The sequence below is a fragment of the Leopardus geoffroyi genome, chromosome B2, assembly GCF_018350155.1.
Source record: "Leopardus geoffroyi isolate Oge1 chromosome B2, O.geoffroyi_Oge1_pat1.0, whole genome shotgun sequence".
Taxonomy (NCBI): Eukaryota; Metazoa; Chordata; class Mammalia; order Carnivora; family Felidae; genus Leopardus; species Leopardus geoffroyi.
The window spans coordinates 11,354,403-11,370,371 of record NC_059332.1 but is presented as its reverse complement, the minus strand read 5'-3'; the positions used below and the strand labels follow the sequence as shown (position 1 = coordinate 11,370,371).

At 42.8% G+C, this 15,969-nt stretch overlaps 1 protein-coding gene across 11 annotated transcripts in view; it reads right to left on the bottom strand.

Moving 5' to 3' along the window:
• KIF13A (kinesin family member 13A) overlaps nucleotides 1–14,790 on the bottom strand; it is a 216,539-nt gene extending 201,749 nt beyond the window's left edge. For 6 of the 11 annotated variants that reach the window (XM_045497285.1, XM_045497286.1, XM_045497288.1 and 3 more), the window contains exons 1-2: nucleotides 14,563–14,789; nucleotides 14,172–14,262 (exon numbers count right to left, since the gene is read on the bottom strand). In XM_045497285.1, the coding sequence (XP_045353241.1) occupies nucleotides 14,172–14,262; nucleotides 14,563–14,617 (146 nt within the window). In that variant the 5' untranslated portion in view covers nucleotides 14,618–14,789. Of the gene's footprint in view, nucleotides 1–14,171; nucleotides 14,263–14,562 lie in introns of those variants that run through there. The other 5 variants (XM_045497283.1, XM_045497284.1, XM_045497291.1 and 2 more) reach the window with 3 other exon arrangements.
• Nucleotides 14,791–15,969: the final 1,179 nt, after the last annotated feature.

The window sequence follows — 15,969 nt, the reverse complement described above, 5'->3', positions numbered from 1 at the left end:
AGGCGCCCCTATTTTGAATGTTTAATAGAGACGCTTTGAGTCTACCTCTCCTGTATAAACCACTGGAACAAGAGTCACCAGGCTGAGCACTGGGATAATAAAATCAGTCGCCTCAGGAAGAAAAAGAGAGGCACAGAAACCCAATATTACTGAACACAATGTATCAGTACCTTCAGACAGCCATTGCCCCTGAAGTCAATTTCTGTCTAGGTAGAAGTAACCATCCAAGAACCCCCTACACTAAATAAAGCCTGCTAACCACTAATTATATCCTATTAATAGAAATATAATCAAATACTAACCCACACTTTCCGAGAACGTACTATGTCTAAGGTAACAAAGACCAGCACCCAGTAACTAGAACTCAGGGCTGAAGGTCCACGGTCATTGCAAAGACAAAAGAGTCTTTCTGACGTATACACTTCAATCAAAAGTGATCAGAAATTTCATAATACTTCAAAAGAATTGTGAGGTTTCCTACTTTAATTGCTCTTTTTAGATGTAAAAAAAAAAACAAAAACAAAACAAAACTTCGTATATTAAACTCGGAGTGACTAAGAAACGGTATTAGGAAGAAAACCCAGGTCAATGAGCTTTAAGTGTTCCACAGTAATAAAAATAATAAATTATCAGCACTTAGTATGTGCTATGTGGCAGGTACCATGCCAATCCCCACAATCACTACCATGTCTGGCACTTTCATTATTTCCATTTTATAAACGAGGAAACCGAGGCACTGAGGTTTGAGGGACTTGCCCAACATTTCACAGCCAATAAGTGACTCAAACATAAGCAGGTGGCCCCCAAAGTTCACACCACTACACCATTCTGTCACAATGCTTTGTTCTTCACACCCAACTAACGGCCACAGAAACATTGCAGAAGGCGAATAAAAGATTTCCCTTCATGGAGAGTAAAAGCTCCAGGTTGGATACAAGGTAACTTACTATACTTAAGAAATTTTAAACTCCATTTAGGTTAACTTTTTTGTAGATAGGTCGACTGATTTCAATATATCAAACTACAAAAGCAAAGATGAACCCTGTACCATTAGAAATATTCAATTATACACATAAGAGGATGCTTTGTTCAGTTTTTAAAAGAAAAAAAAACTTTTAACATTGATAGTATGTGCTTTACTTTTTAAAATGGTTTTATTTATTTTTGAGAGGGGGGGGGGAGTGGGAGGGAGGGGCAGAGAGACAGGGAGACACAGAATCCGAAGCAGGCTCCAGGCTCTGAGCCATCAGCACAGAGCCTGATGCAGGGCTCAAACTGGTGAAGCAAGAGATCATGACCTGAGCTGAAGCTGGATGCTTAACTGACTGAGCCACCCAGGCACCCCATAATAGAATGTGCTTTAGCCTGAAGGATCAAAGGAGTCAAGATGCCGACAACTGTAATGATTGATGTACTACCAAATATCACAGACACCAGGGACATCCAACTGCACATCACAGTCTATGGGTGACCTGTGGTGATGCTCCCATCAATTCCCAGGAAAGGAGAGAATTAACCATGTGGTTATTCTACAAAGCTAAACTGTATTTTACAAAGCTATTTTACAAAGCTAAACTTATTCAATGTTTAAATTCTCATTATATCCTTCCTTCTGTTGTTAAGCAGTTTATTTTATTAAATGAAGTATCAAGACGCAGTTGGTGTTTTTGTTTTTGTGTGCTCGCCTGGCACATTTAAAAGAAGTTGGAAACTGTTTATCCAAAGTTTTATTTCTATTGGTTTTTTTTTTTTTCATTTTTATTTTTTTTAAGTAAGCTCTATGCCCAACATGGGGCTTGAACTCATGACTCTGAGATCAAGAGTCCCATGCTTTACTGACTGAGCCAACCAGGCGCCCCTATTTCTATTGTTTTTTGTTTTTTGTTTTTTGTTTTTTAATTGCTTCTCAAGTCTGGGAACCAATGAGCAAGGAAAGAGTTTTAACTCCTGGAAAAAACTAGTTAAATAATAACCTGGCTAGAGAACTTAAAAAGAAAAAAAAAAAAAAAAGTCCCTTAGGAGTACAGTAGGCCAGCAATTTTGGAAAATTATTTCCACTGCATAATTCATCATAAAAGCACAGACTAAGCTGTCATCCTCAAGAGATAAATATTATTCTATCAAACCCAGCAATAGTTCAAGGCTTCAAAAACACTTAGTTATGTTGCCATGCTAATGTTACCTATTTGTTCTGTAACTCCAGGTCAAAAAAGCAGATGTTTAAAACCGGATACAGTTGCTCAGATTTAACACCATTATCTTGATAAGCTTGGCAAACACACTCCTCCCTACTTACTCAAAACATTACCCTTGAAACAAGTAATTTTAAGGATCTTTCTCAATGTAATAATGTAACTGTTACAATTTGTATAGAGAAGTCTAAACTTTAATTAAGTATATAAATAGAAGTAAAGATAGAGAACAAAATAACAAAACAAAACAAAAAACCCTAACACTTTGTTACCCATTTTTGAAAAGGGCAATTAGAACTGTAGGTTCAGCCATAAATCTTTAAACATTCTCTGTTTAGCTGAGATAATAGATAAGTGGGCATATAAAGCATCAATTCTGAAGACTTGATTATTAATCCATTGAAGGTAAGTCTATCAAAAGGTTTGTTAGGGGTGCCTGGGTGGCTCAGTCAGTTAAACATCTAACTCTTGATCTCACAGTTCATGAGTTTGAGCCCCGCATTGGGCTCTGTGCTGACAGCATGGAGCCTGCTTAGGATTCTCTCTCTCTCTCTCTCTCTCTCTCTCACTCTCACTCTCTCTCTCTCTCTCAAAATAAATAAACTTAAATAAATAGCTGTTAATCTGTTCAACAAACTACATGTGGGTTTACTGTTTGTGGCCTTCCAAAATGTGGGATAAATCTACTTGGTATTCGTAATACAACGTCTGTACATTTCCCCACCGTTTGCCCCTTCTGGTTTTCCTCTCAGGCCCCCAGCTTGAGACAAAGGAATATTTGTGGTCCTAGGTGGTGGATGTACAATCCAGGGAGTGTCTCCTCAAGACGACACAAAGAGCTAACAGCAGAGAGTAAAGCTTCCCTTTCCTCCAAGGCTTCCTTCCTGTTCCAAGACTCCAAACTTCTTCCCCCAAGGGAATGGCAGATGCTTTCCGCACACTGCTCCTAACAGCAGCAAAGCTCATCACACCTACAGAGCAGACACCGAAGAGCCGCTCGGAATCAGTAACTCCATTCTGCGTTCAAAAGAAAGAGTAAGAGAGCACAAACCAGAAGGGACATACGTGTACACACACACTCTCTCTGTCACTCTCTCTCTCCCCAACCAGAGCTGGTCCCACAATGGAGGACAGGAAATACAGAGCATCAACCAACGTTTGGAAGGGTTGTAACAGAACCGTCAGAAATAAAACTACCCAAGGACACTTTAGGCAAATAGCTCTGGAAATGTCATCTCTCCACCCCCATGCATACATGCTTATTACATAAAACAGCTGCATGCCTGGGAGAACAGCTTAAAAATCACTGGTTCCCAAAAAAGCACAACTGTACTAGATGAGAACGAATCCAAAGGTCCAAATCGGATGACTTACAACCCCCTGTGGGCGCATCCAGGAGCTGGTGCCCTAGCCGAGGTAGGAGGCACGCAGAAGGTCTGTGAGGGACCCAGGCTCCTCAGCTGGCTGATAACGACTTTGGAGAGCGAGAGCTAGTGGCTGTCTCGTTTCACTTGACGCCTTCACTTCTTGCATCAGCTACTGCAGGCAAACAGCCTGTTGAGAACAGTGACCCTGTCCTCCCTAGTTTTCCTGACACTCTGAGAAGCAAGTTACAACACAACTCACTTCAGTTCCTATAAGCGTTACCTACTGACACTGTTGGACGCAACTGTACATGTAAGCACAGGTCGGAGCAATCTGAATTTCAGGGCTGAAAACACTTTACAGCTTATCTGGTCTAGCCCTCAACTTTACAGATGCAGAAGGTCATACGGAAAAGGATCGATGGCCAGCTCAAGGATCCGTATCACGTCAGTGGCAGAACCAAGCGGCACCCCAGCTTCTAGCTTGTCCCGCTGTGCAGACCCCTCCACATACAACGGGTCCCCAGGCTCTGGGACACAACAGGAGCAGAGGCTGGGATGACCCCATCGTCACAGGGGTCCACGACAGGGAACTGTGGCCCACAGGCCGCTGGAGAAGCTGAAGAACCAATGCTTCCCAGTAAGTCAGTATCCAGGGATGGGCCAGGCAAGAGGCAAGGGCTCTCTCTACATCTAGATAATTGAGGTACTTCCTTTCCTACTGCTGCAATTCAAGTAAAAACAAATAAGCGGAGAAATTTTTATGACACACACCTGGCTAGAGAGCAGGAGGCTTTTTTTCTTTCCTTAGTGGTAGAGAATTTATTTAGCTTTGTGGGGCTTTACTTCCACAACCCTATGAAAGTTCCATAAATTATGGGAATAAGGTAAATAGTTAGCCTGAGTTATGAGGCTTTCCTACATTATTTTTCAGAAAGTTAATGGTTATGAGTACATGATCACAATCGAAATGGTAAAATAAACCCAAGGACAAGGTGTGACACTGGCCTTTAAAACCTGGTTTATTAAGCTGGACCAGTGATTTTCAACCTTGGCCACACATGAGAACCAAATGGCAACCATGTGAGTTAACCGCCTCAGACATTCAAGCTGGTCAAGCCTTCTAATGTCTACACCTCAGACTTCTAGTTTTCAAGGATGAGGCCCCAGACTTTGTGCGACAGACAAGTCATACCTACTTTGCTCTATCTGAATTCCTGACCCACAGAATCCATGGGCATAAGAAAATGGTTGTTTCAGACCACTAACTTTTGGGGCAACTTGTTAAACAACAATCGGAACTGGGACATGTGAAAAGCATTTAAAAATCCCAATGCCTAAGGTGCACCCCGGCTTAGCCAGAAAGAAAGGGATGGAAGTCATTGTGGGACCCCCAGACATCTATTTTTAAATCACCTCGGGGACACCTGGGTGGCTCAGTTGATTAAGTGTCCGATTCTTGGTTTCAACTCAGGTCATGATCTCTCAGTTCCTGAGTTCAAGCCCTGCATTAGGCTCTCTGCTGACAGCTCAGAGCCTGGAGCCTGCTTTAGATTCTGTGTCTCCCTGTCTCTCTGCCCCTCCCCCACTCATTCTCTGTATCTCTGTGTCTCTCAAAAGTAAATAAACATTAAAAAAATTGGTGGGGGGGACGCCTGGGTGGCTCAGTTGGTTGAGCATCCGACTTCAGATCAGGTCGTGATCTCACGGTTTGTGGGTTCAAGCCCCACGTCGGGCTCTGTGCTGACAGCTCAGAGCCTGGAGCCTGCTTCGGATTCTGTGTCTCCTTCTCTCTCTGCCCCTCCCGCACTTATACTCGGTCTCTCTCTCTCTCTCTCTCTCTCAAAAAATAAATAAATGTAAAAAAATTTGTTTTAATTTTTTTTAAATAAAGCACCTCAGGTGTTTCTAACATGCAATCATGTCTAGACCTGGGCTGTCCAATACGGTAGCCATCTACCACGTGTAGCTGTTTAAATTTAAATTAAAATTAAATTAAGTAAAATTTAAAATACAGTTCTTTGGTTGCACTAGACACATGTCAAGAGCTCAGTAACCATATATGGCTAATGGTTACCATATTGGATGCAGATATATAGAACATTTCCATCATCACAGAAAATTTTATTGAACAGTGCTAATCTAGACCAGTTCTCAAAGCTCGGTCCTGAGCTAACAGATCAACATCATCTAGAAATTTGTTAGAAATGCAAATTCTTAAGCCACATCCCAGACTGACTCAATCAGAACTTTTTTGGGGTGGGGGCTCTCCAAATGACTCTCACACACACTCAAGGTCAAGAACGACTGGTTTTGTTACTGACCCTACAAAATCATTTTCCCATGACCTATCTCATATTGAAATCTATAAATCATCAGCTTTTAATTCCATTATAATGTAAGAGAATAGTTCATGTAGTCATATAATTCCAAAGGTGTATTTTTAAGTCAGCAAATTTGCATGAGAAGAAATGCCTTTCAGTTAGCAAAAATTCTAAAAAGTCTCATAAAGATGCTCTCGGTTATTTATAATCATTAAGAGAAACAATCTTTAGGCCCAAAAACATTTAAATGGTTAAAAATTACATGAAACTCAACGAACCATTCAATTATTAAAATTATAATTGTGAAACTTACGTTGCATGCATGACAAAAATATAAATGAGAGAAAAGCAAAACAGAAAACTGAAATTGCAAATCTGTGTATTACACAGACAAGGACAAAATGAAGGTAGAGGAAAAATAAGAATAACTGGTTAGTCTTGGCCAGACAATGACTCCCATCCCTTTTTCTTTCTGCCATACCTCTTATAAAGTTAACTATGGAAAAACGTTTTAGAGTATCTAAGGAAGCAACTTTCTAAAAAGATGTAATTGTGCTTTGATGTGAAAAGTCCATTGCAAGAACAATTTTGTAAAATAGTTCTACTACTTTATCAGTGACTCACTGAATTGTTCATCTCATAGAAACACGCAATCAAGACAGGACTGAAGCAAATGATTAGGCTTAGACAAGTTGTCCTTTCCTGAGAGTCACAAGGATTTCTTCTTTCTACTCTTCCTTTTAACCTTACATTCTACATTCAAATAGAAGGATTGTGTATTTTTACAAATAAAACTTTAGAAAGATGTGAGAACCTGACATTTTTTCTTTTAGTTTCCACATATTTGTTGGGTGATAAAATACCAAATAAACTAATTACCCAGGAGAAATTTCTCACATTTTCTTCTTACATTTGCAAACATAAAGTCCCAGAAATGTTTTGTAGAGTGGCCTTCTTTGAAAGCAGAGCTCCTGAATCCCACATAAATCAACTCTTGATTGTTTTAATACATGTTTTCATATAAATTTTAGCATTACTTCCTTTATTGACAGCTCCGTTGTTATTAAACTGAATTTCTTACGTTGTCAAGGTACGGTGTAATCTTTCTGAGTGTTTCTGTGTTGGTTTCTCTGCTATTTTGTTTCCTATGCTGGTAATATTCTCCAAACTCCTTTAAATTCTAAATGCATAAACACGTTCTCTACTCTAGCTCCAGGGAAAATTTGAGAAAAGGTAACTGTAGTTGAATAACTCTGAGAAACCTTGATGTCTTCAAGAAACCTGTTCCTGTAAATTTCTTAAAAATATGAGTGAGAAGCATATTTAATTTTGTTAAAAATTGGAAACAATCCAAGTTATCCACTTATGTCCAACTAGATTTTACCAGAAGAAGCCAAGTTAACTGGGCTGATAAACTGGCCAGTTTGGTACTATTTAGAAAAATTTTCCCAGCCCCATAAGCATACATATTTTTAAATGAAAACTGACTCCAAAAAAAATCTCTCAACTAAAATTTTTGCAGTAGTGATGCAAAAATAAGATTTTTCTACTTTTTACAGCTTTTTGTACCGGCTACAACTAATTATCTTCATGAATGCTGGTAATTAAGCATCGTCTAAGGCAACTACTACCTTCAATTACAGGGTTTACATATGCTCTTAAGAAAAAGGAAATCATTATTTTTATTTCCATTATTGGAAGTTAAACAGAAAAAGCGTTGGATAGAAGGTTTTAATAATTTTTTTTTTTTTAAGCAGTGAAGAGAACTTACAAAATCCTTTGTGTTGGTGTGTTGGGCATTCTTGAATCTAGGCACTGAGAATACAAAGATGAATCATATATAGTCCTTGCCCCACAGAAACCAGAGTCTAGCTGCATTCATCTCCAACTGAGCAAAGGTCCTTAACACAGAAGACGGAGATCAACACAAACAAAACAACACACTTAAAAGACAAAAGTAGACTATATACAGAAACATTAATGTCCTCAGAAAGGGAGTGAAAATACCAAGAAACAAAAATAGGCTACTACTAAAAAAAAAAAAAAGGCAGAGGCCAAATAATGAGTTCTTGGAAATTAAAAGTATGATAGCATAAAAGAAAAATTAAACATAAGGGTTGAAAGAGAAAGTGGAGAAATCTCTTAGAAGGTAGAACAAGGACACAACTTCTCAGGTCAAAAAGGCGTATTGTGATTTCTCAAAAACAGAGAAGAATATTCTACAAGATTCTAGAAAGTGAAAATCTATGTAACATCTAAAGGATTAGAAACCTAACTTTGGACTTTTCAACAGAAACATGGGAAGATAAAAGACAACAGAGCAACCAATGCCTTTAAAATGGAATATTTTTTTAAAAAAATTTTAATGTTTATTTTTGAGAGAGAGACAGAATGGGAGCAGTGGAAGGACAGAAAGAGAGGGAGACATTGAACCTGAAGCAGGCTCCAGATGCCCCTAAAATGAATTTGATACCCACGTAAACTATCAATGAGATGAGTGGGTAGATTAGACATTTTCATGGTTTCAAAAAACTTTGCCCTTTCTATGGAAGCCACTAAAGAACATGCCAGGGCTCCTGAATGGCTCAGTCACTTAAGCGCTGACTTTGGCTCAGGTCATGATCTCCTGGTTCTTGAATTCGAGCCCCACATCAGGCTCTGTGCTGACAGCTCAGAGCCTGGAGCCTGCTTTGAATTCTGTGTCTCCCTCTTTCACTGTCCCTCCCCTGTTCCTGCTCTGACTCTCTCTCTCAAAAATAAACATTAAAAACAAAAAAGAATATGTTCTACAAAATTAAGGCAGTAAACCAAGAAAGGAAAAGGAAACAGAAAAACAAGAGATTCCACACAGAAAAGAGATAAAAGGAATCCTCAGAATAATGTGACAGGCAACCCCAGGTGATACCTAAGTCAGGCACAGAAGACTACCCATTCATAAAGGAGCATATTGGAAGGCTTGAGATAAATGTCTCTAAAAAGATGAGATCAAGAGAGAACTTAATGTATTTGAATGTCCTTGAATTTCCTGAAAGGAGATTTAGGTAAGGAGCAGATAAAATTTAATGATTTAAATGTTGAATTAAGGATAAGTACATAGAAAAAGAAGCAAATTAAAGAAAAAAGAAAAGCAACTGTTAACTCCAGGGAAAAAAAAATTTGTATGACAGGAAAAGAAACCACAGAAGAGCACATGGCTCAATTGTAAACAGCTAATTATATTATATAGTCATATCAATAATGTAAATACTAAATATTCATATTATCAAAATTACCATATGACTATACTGGGGAAATGGAGGATGGGAAGAATTTGGGGGTGAGGTGGGGATAGAGCATTGAAAGAGAACACAACACACATAAGAAACTAGCACTACCAGTATGTTATTCAGAAATATGGAGGGAAATTCCTAAAGAATAAGCTAAAATTGCTATTATGTAGTTGCCTCTGGGGAAAGAAATGAAGAAGAGGATTCCTTCTTTTTTTATCACAGCCCTTATAAATTATAGAACTACTTTACACTTTAAATTATGTACACTAGGGGCACCTAGCTGGCTCAGTCAGAAAAGCATGTAAATTTTGATCTCAGGGTTGAGTTTGAGCCCCATGTTGTGTGTGGAGATTAAATAAATACATAAAGTGCACAGATTTTATACACATATTACATATATACATATATGTATTCAGAACCCAGCCTCTTACCCACTAAACCTGTTTTTCAAATTATAAATTTGTAACCCATTAGTGGGTTATGAAATCTATTAAGCAAGTCAACCATCATTTCTAAAATGAATTAGAACAGAGAGGGATAGAAAATAACAGATACACTGCATATAGTAAAATTTTTGTGAACCTTCATACACGTGCATACACACAAACACAGTCCATGATGTTAAATGTAGTTTTCACTGTGGACTATGAATAAAATAATTTTAAAAACACTAATCTACATTGCATTATAATTACATTTAGTCTTATTTCTTAGAAGTAAGAAATTCCAATCTACCTTTATTTTAAAACAAAGACACGGAAAGCACTGACAGATAATGAAAACATTCCATAATAATGCTCTTTAAAATACCACGAATGTCATGCATGAAGAATGATCACTCTTAAGTTAATGAAATCTAAATGCTCTGCTTTCTTACAATTGACTATAATATTTGAGCTAAAGAGAAATATAACAACACAGAAAACAGAAGAGAATTCAAAGTCACCCAAATAATTTTATAATGTGGAATTTTACTGATCCTTAGGTGATCTATTTTTTAAAATTTCATATGACTTTCACTAATTTCTAAATTTCTGATCTACAAAGATACTTGAGCAGAAGGTGCCATCCTAGAAGCCTTTGGAATAGCAGGGAAAGCCAGCTTGGAGGAAAAAAAAAAAAAACAACACAAAAAAAACTACAACATACAATACATAAACTAGAAAATATATACACAGTTGACTAAGACATAGCTTTCTCCCATGGACCAAGCATACCCTTTACAAGCTACACCACACATCCCGCAGTATGGAAAAATCGGTCAAGAAGCTAAAACTTTGATGCTCTTTTACTAAGAGCCTAAATTTAGCCCATTTTTCTTTCCACCTAGCTGGGTTATACATGCACATTGCTGTGAATGCTTACCCAACAATTCACTTACATAAAATAAGATCAAAACATCTACAGAAACAAGTTCCATTATACTCTTCATAATAAAGCTTCACTTCCTAAAAGTTATAAAATCAGGTTCATAAGCTACCCATCTGTATTTTTAAAACCACCACTCCCATCCAAACTGGACATAAAAAAAGAATGAGTATTAACATATGGGTATTTAAAGATATTTGTTGAAATATACATAAACAATAGATTCGTGTGTGTGTGTGTGTGTGTGTGTGTGTGTATGTGTATCTAAAAATATACATTGTTTCGGAGAGATGAGGGGATGTGAGAACCCGGGAGATAGCAGGGTGAAAGAGTTTGCACGATGTGTCTCTTGATACTTTGATTTTTAAACTATTACCTGTTTTGGCAATTAGGGCTTCTTATTCTCTTCCTCTTCCTGAACTGCCTTCCTTCTGCATCCTAGTTCATGTGCTGCGTGCACAGACACACAATCAGCCAGAAATAATCTGTGGCAGGCGTGTTTTCAAGCTTTCTTTGACAAAGGACTTTCTCCTGATCTTGAAGATGTGAACCTACACTCTTAGCAACCACAAGGCCAACACAAATGCTATCATCTGTCCCTGCAGGATGCCAGGACCCTTGGTCACTTCCTCAGCCCTTCCTCAGTACCCCCATCACACTGGGCGACCTAACTCAGTGCAGACATTTGCTGAGTGCCTGCTATGTGCCAGGTGCTATTTGGAGGCATGGGACACAAAGGGAAGTAAGATAAGGTACCTGCCTTCAGGGAGCCTGCAAACTCAAAAAGGAGACAGAAGAGGAAATAGGTAATTTCCAAATGATATGGTACATATCAAAAATATTGTGGGCCCATAGTGATCTTTGGATCCCCTGTGCCGAGAAAGGTACCTAAATGATCTGAACATCATAAATATCTCCTGAATGGTAAATGCAATAGAATTTTAAGAAACATGTTCATATATGTCTTAATATTTCAAAAAGGTGATGAGTATATGTGTCAACTATTAACCCGATATTGCATTATATATTATATATATTATATATGTCAACTATTAACTCTGTAGTGTATTTTCTTACAATTTCAACACAAATATCTTTAACCTCAGAAGCCCCATGATCTTTTGGTCCTTAACATGTAGTCTTGGCTTTGATTCCATAAAGGAGGAAAGTTGTGAAAGCTAAGCCTGTTTCTTTCCCTGGAAATCAAAGCACCCTTGCTTGGTTTTACTTGTTAAGACTGAAAACTTTCACCCACTAATTTAAATTTTCTACTCATGGTTAATACATTGCAACTTCTTGCAATTTTCAGGAAAATAATAATTCTCACTTTGACATAGGTCTGCCAATATTATTTAAACACTTGAACTTCTAGGTAAGAAAAATAATATTCCCACCTTGCCCTGAGCTCTGTCCCAAAACAGATGATAGAAATGAACTGCAAACATAAATGAAGCATGGTTGTAATTAATCAACCCAGAGCCCAAGGGAGGAATCATTTCTATTTTTAAATGCACTGTTGCTTTAAGTGAAAACCTGGTGGAGAAATAGGACACCAAGCCGCATAATGAAAATCAAAATGCATTTGATGTCACCATCCTTGCAAAGACAATAGTCCTAACCTACAAGCGGCTCTGTGGAGTTGACTCCACTCAAGTATTCTGCAAACTGCATGACCGGTACCCAGGCAGAATTCCACAGAAGGGTCCATCCACCAAAGAATCCTATCTGTCAGGAGGACAAAACAAGAGAACTCCCATGTTTCAATGCTATTCTTACAGCTTCAGAGAAGGGGCTATTCCAATAAGCAAGCAGATGGATAAATTCCCAAATCATCCTACAAACCTTTACTTAAAAGACCCTGATTAGTAACTGCAGTGGTGGCCCTAAAAATGATCAACTAGTTATTGAGCATTTCTAAACAACGGTCTACAGTTATCATTTTTATCCAAGTTCCACAGAATTAAATGTTTCTCTCCACGAATCACAAAGCTCATTTCATTAAACAGTAGCTAACAGTAGCACTCCCTACGGTTAAGAGTGACAAGGAGCAGGTGCCAAACCAGCAAAGGAAACAGAAGCTACAACTACATAATAGAAGCTAATATTAATGTTCTACCTGTTTCCCCGGCTGCTTTGAAGAATCTGACCCGGCAGAATTTGGTGGGGAGAGGGGGGACAACATAAAAATACCCAGTTTTAGAAAAAATGTTGATGCTGTGTGCACCTAATTTAATCTGTAAATATTTAAATTTACTCAGTTGGCTCATTAGCACCATGAAATATACAACTACAGTACTACGAATGTATCTAAAATAATATAAATATTTACAATGTATCCAAAAATATTATCCAAGGATAGATCCATTACTGAAAGCATTTAACAAACATTTGAAGTATAACTTAGCAATTTACTATCACTATAACAATCTGCTATAGGTAGTCTGAAAACTGAATAAAAATTTCTAGCCTCAGCACAAAATGCAAAGAACTCCCAATCTCACCTCCTGACACCTTCTTCCCCCAAATTTAGCAAAACTGTGCCTGAACACCACATGATTATATATTTCATTAAACAGTAGCTAACAGTAGAGCACTTCTTATGGTTAAGAGTTGCTTCCTTTAGCAATAAAATAACAAATCCTACTTCAGTCTCTATTCAGTGCCAAACCTCCCAAGAGCACAAATGACTAAATTCTAGCGCGTCGATCAACAGGTGACTTTTAGAAACACACTTACACTCATGTCCCAGAGGAATTAATTCTGTCAAACTTACAGTTTTCATCTTTCCTATTTTTACAAGCTACTGCACTGCGATGCTGAATGAATTCCAACCGTTTTCTTCTCAGGGGCTTACCAGAAAAATGCCAAATATTCAAATTATTTTAAGGCATTTTCCCATACTGCTGCGTGGAATAGAGCAGAATTAATAAGGATCCAAGAGTTACCACTTTTCAAATGCAAATATGTTGCCATCTAGTAAATGCAGCCCCTTTTTAAACATCCCCCCAGTGTCTATGCAGCTCAGGGCACTACTTTTGTTTCCTTGAAAATCAAAATTCGCGCATTACATTCAGGCATTATCTAGACCCAGCACCAACAAAATAATAGACTTTAAATGGTCCACGCCTCAGCCTGCATCATACAATACTGTTGGGCTTTATTACGCGCCCCCCCCCCCTTCATTTTGCATACAAAGTCCCTAAGCAATTCTGCCAAATAAAGCACACTGTGAAGTGGTAGGGGAAAAACGAGGGGCACTGGGTTTCACGAAAACAAGCCCTTAGGATGGTCGCTTGCCCCCTCAGGCCTCAGTCTTCTTATCTGTAAAATGTGGGGCTGGTCGTCTGTAGGGTTCCCTCCGGCCCCCTCTGTCCGGCTGCCGCGAAGCCGGCCGGGGACGCAGCGGACTGGTGACGGCGGTGGCCCGGGGTGCCCTGCCTGAAGCCACGCTAGACGGGAGGGGACAAGGGGGGGGGGGGGCGGGGTGCCGCGGGAGGAGAGGAACTTGGACTTGTAACAGCTTCAGACAGGAGCGTGCGACAAACTTGAAGCCGTCCCCGTAACCATACGGAAGAGCCATCCCATTTTCCGGGCTCCCACTTGTAGGAGACTGCGGGTGGGACCCCCCTGCCCGCCCTCTCGGCTCCCCTTTACCTTTCTCCCTGTTTGGTGTTAGAAGGAGGAGGGTGCAGGACCGTTTGATTCCCTTCCATCTCCACCACGCACTTGGTGTTCAGTTCCAGTTCTGAAAGCAAGAGGGGAAGGGGGCCGCTGCCGCAAGCCGAGCATCCGCGCCTGCAGCCCCCAGGGCGCGGGGCTCTCCCGGGGGGCGGCCGAGCCGGGAGCCCGGAGCCGGGAGCCGCGCGCCCCGGAGGTTGGGGGAGAGGGGGGGGGCTCCGCGGCCAGTGCGGCGCCGCCTCCGCCCCGGCCCCGCCGCGCTCTCGCCGAGCACCCCCCCCCCCCACCGGCCCCGCGGCCCGCACTTTCCAAAGTTGCCCCCGCCCTCGGCCCGACCACAGAGAAAAACGAGCGGAAAGCTGCTCACCTCGCCGGTTCATGGGCCGGACCCGGACGGCAACTTTTACCTTCGTATCCGACATGTTGGCGGCGCCCGCTCGGCCCCAGGCGGCCCCTCACGCGCCGCGCCGCCGCCGCCGCAGCCGCGCGCCCCCCGAGCGCGGCCGCCGCCGCTCCGCCGTGTGCTCCGCGAGGCAGCGCCGAGGCGCGCGGGCCATCCCGGGGGAGCGCGACGCGGGGCACGGCCGGGCCCGGGGAGGGGCGGGCGGGCGGGCGGGAGCGCGGGGCGGGGCGCGCGGCGGCGGCGCGGGCGGGAGGAGGCCGCGCGGCCGGGCCCAGGCGCCGCTCTAGCCGCGCCGGCCCAGCCGAGCGCGCCGCGCCGCCGCCCCTCGCGCCCGCCCCGGGCCCGGCCGCGCCGCCATCTTCCGCGCCCCGCCCCGCCCCACCGGGGCCCGGGGCGCTGGGGAGGCCAGGCCTGGGGCGGGGGGGTGGGGGCGCTCGGCGGGGTCCGGAGCGCTGGGGAGGCCTGGCCGGGGGTGGGGCGCGCGGCGGGGCCTGCGGCGCTGGGGAGGCCGGGGCGCTGGGGAGACTGGGGCGCTGGGGAGGCTGGGCCGGGGGAGGGGGCGCGCGGCGGGGCCTGGGGCGCTGGGGAGGCCGGGGCGCTGGGGAGGCCGGACCGGGGTGGGGGGGCCGGGGGCCTGGGGAGCCCCGGGCCAAGCCTGTGCCGGCACCCGCGGCCGCGGGGACCCCCAGGAGCACCGCCTGGAACTTGAGTCCCCCAGGGGGGCCGCTGTCACCCGCCGACCGGGAGCCCCAGGGCGCACCGGGTGGGCAGGCCTTACCCACGGAATGAAATACGCTGCGACCGCACTGCCAGCACACCGCCCCCTCCGCCCGCCCCACACCCCGTGCAGCGGTCTTTTCGGGTCCAAGTGGGGGCCCGAGGCTAGAAATGAATCTGTGCATCTGTCGCCGACAGAGTGTGTGCTTCTCAACAGCGCTCTCGCTTCCCTTCCCTTCCCTTCCCCTCCACTTCTCCTGGGCGAGAGACGTCAAGTAGGCTGGGAGGGTCATTCGCTCTTACATAAGAATTTAATAGCAATGGGTTCTGTCGTCCTGCCAAATGCAGACCTCGCTGCCAGGGCGGAACTGGGTGAATCTGATTGATTCTGTTTGGTTCAACAAGTGCTTATCGGGAGCTTACTGTGTGCCAGGCAATTCTGAAGCGCATCGAAGTTTAAAATTCAGACTTTAGGGGCGCCTGGGTGGTTTGCTCGGTTAAGCGTCCGACTTCGGCTCAGGTCATGATCTCACGGTCCGCGAGTTCGAGCCCCGCGTCGGGCTCTGTGCTGACAGCTCAGAGCCTGGAGCCTGTTTCAGATTCTGTGTCTCCCTCTCTCTCTCTGTCCCTCCCCCGTTCATGCTCTGTCTCTCT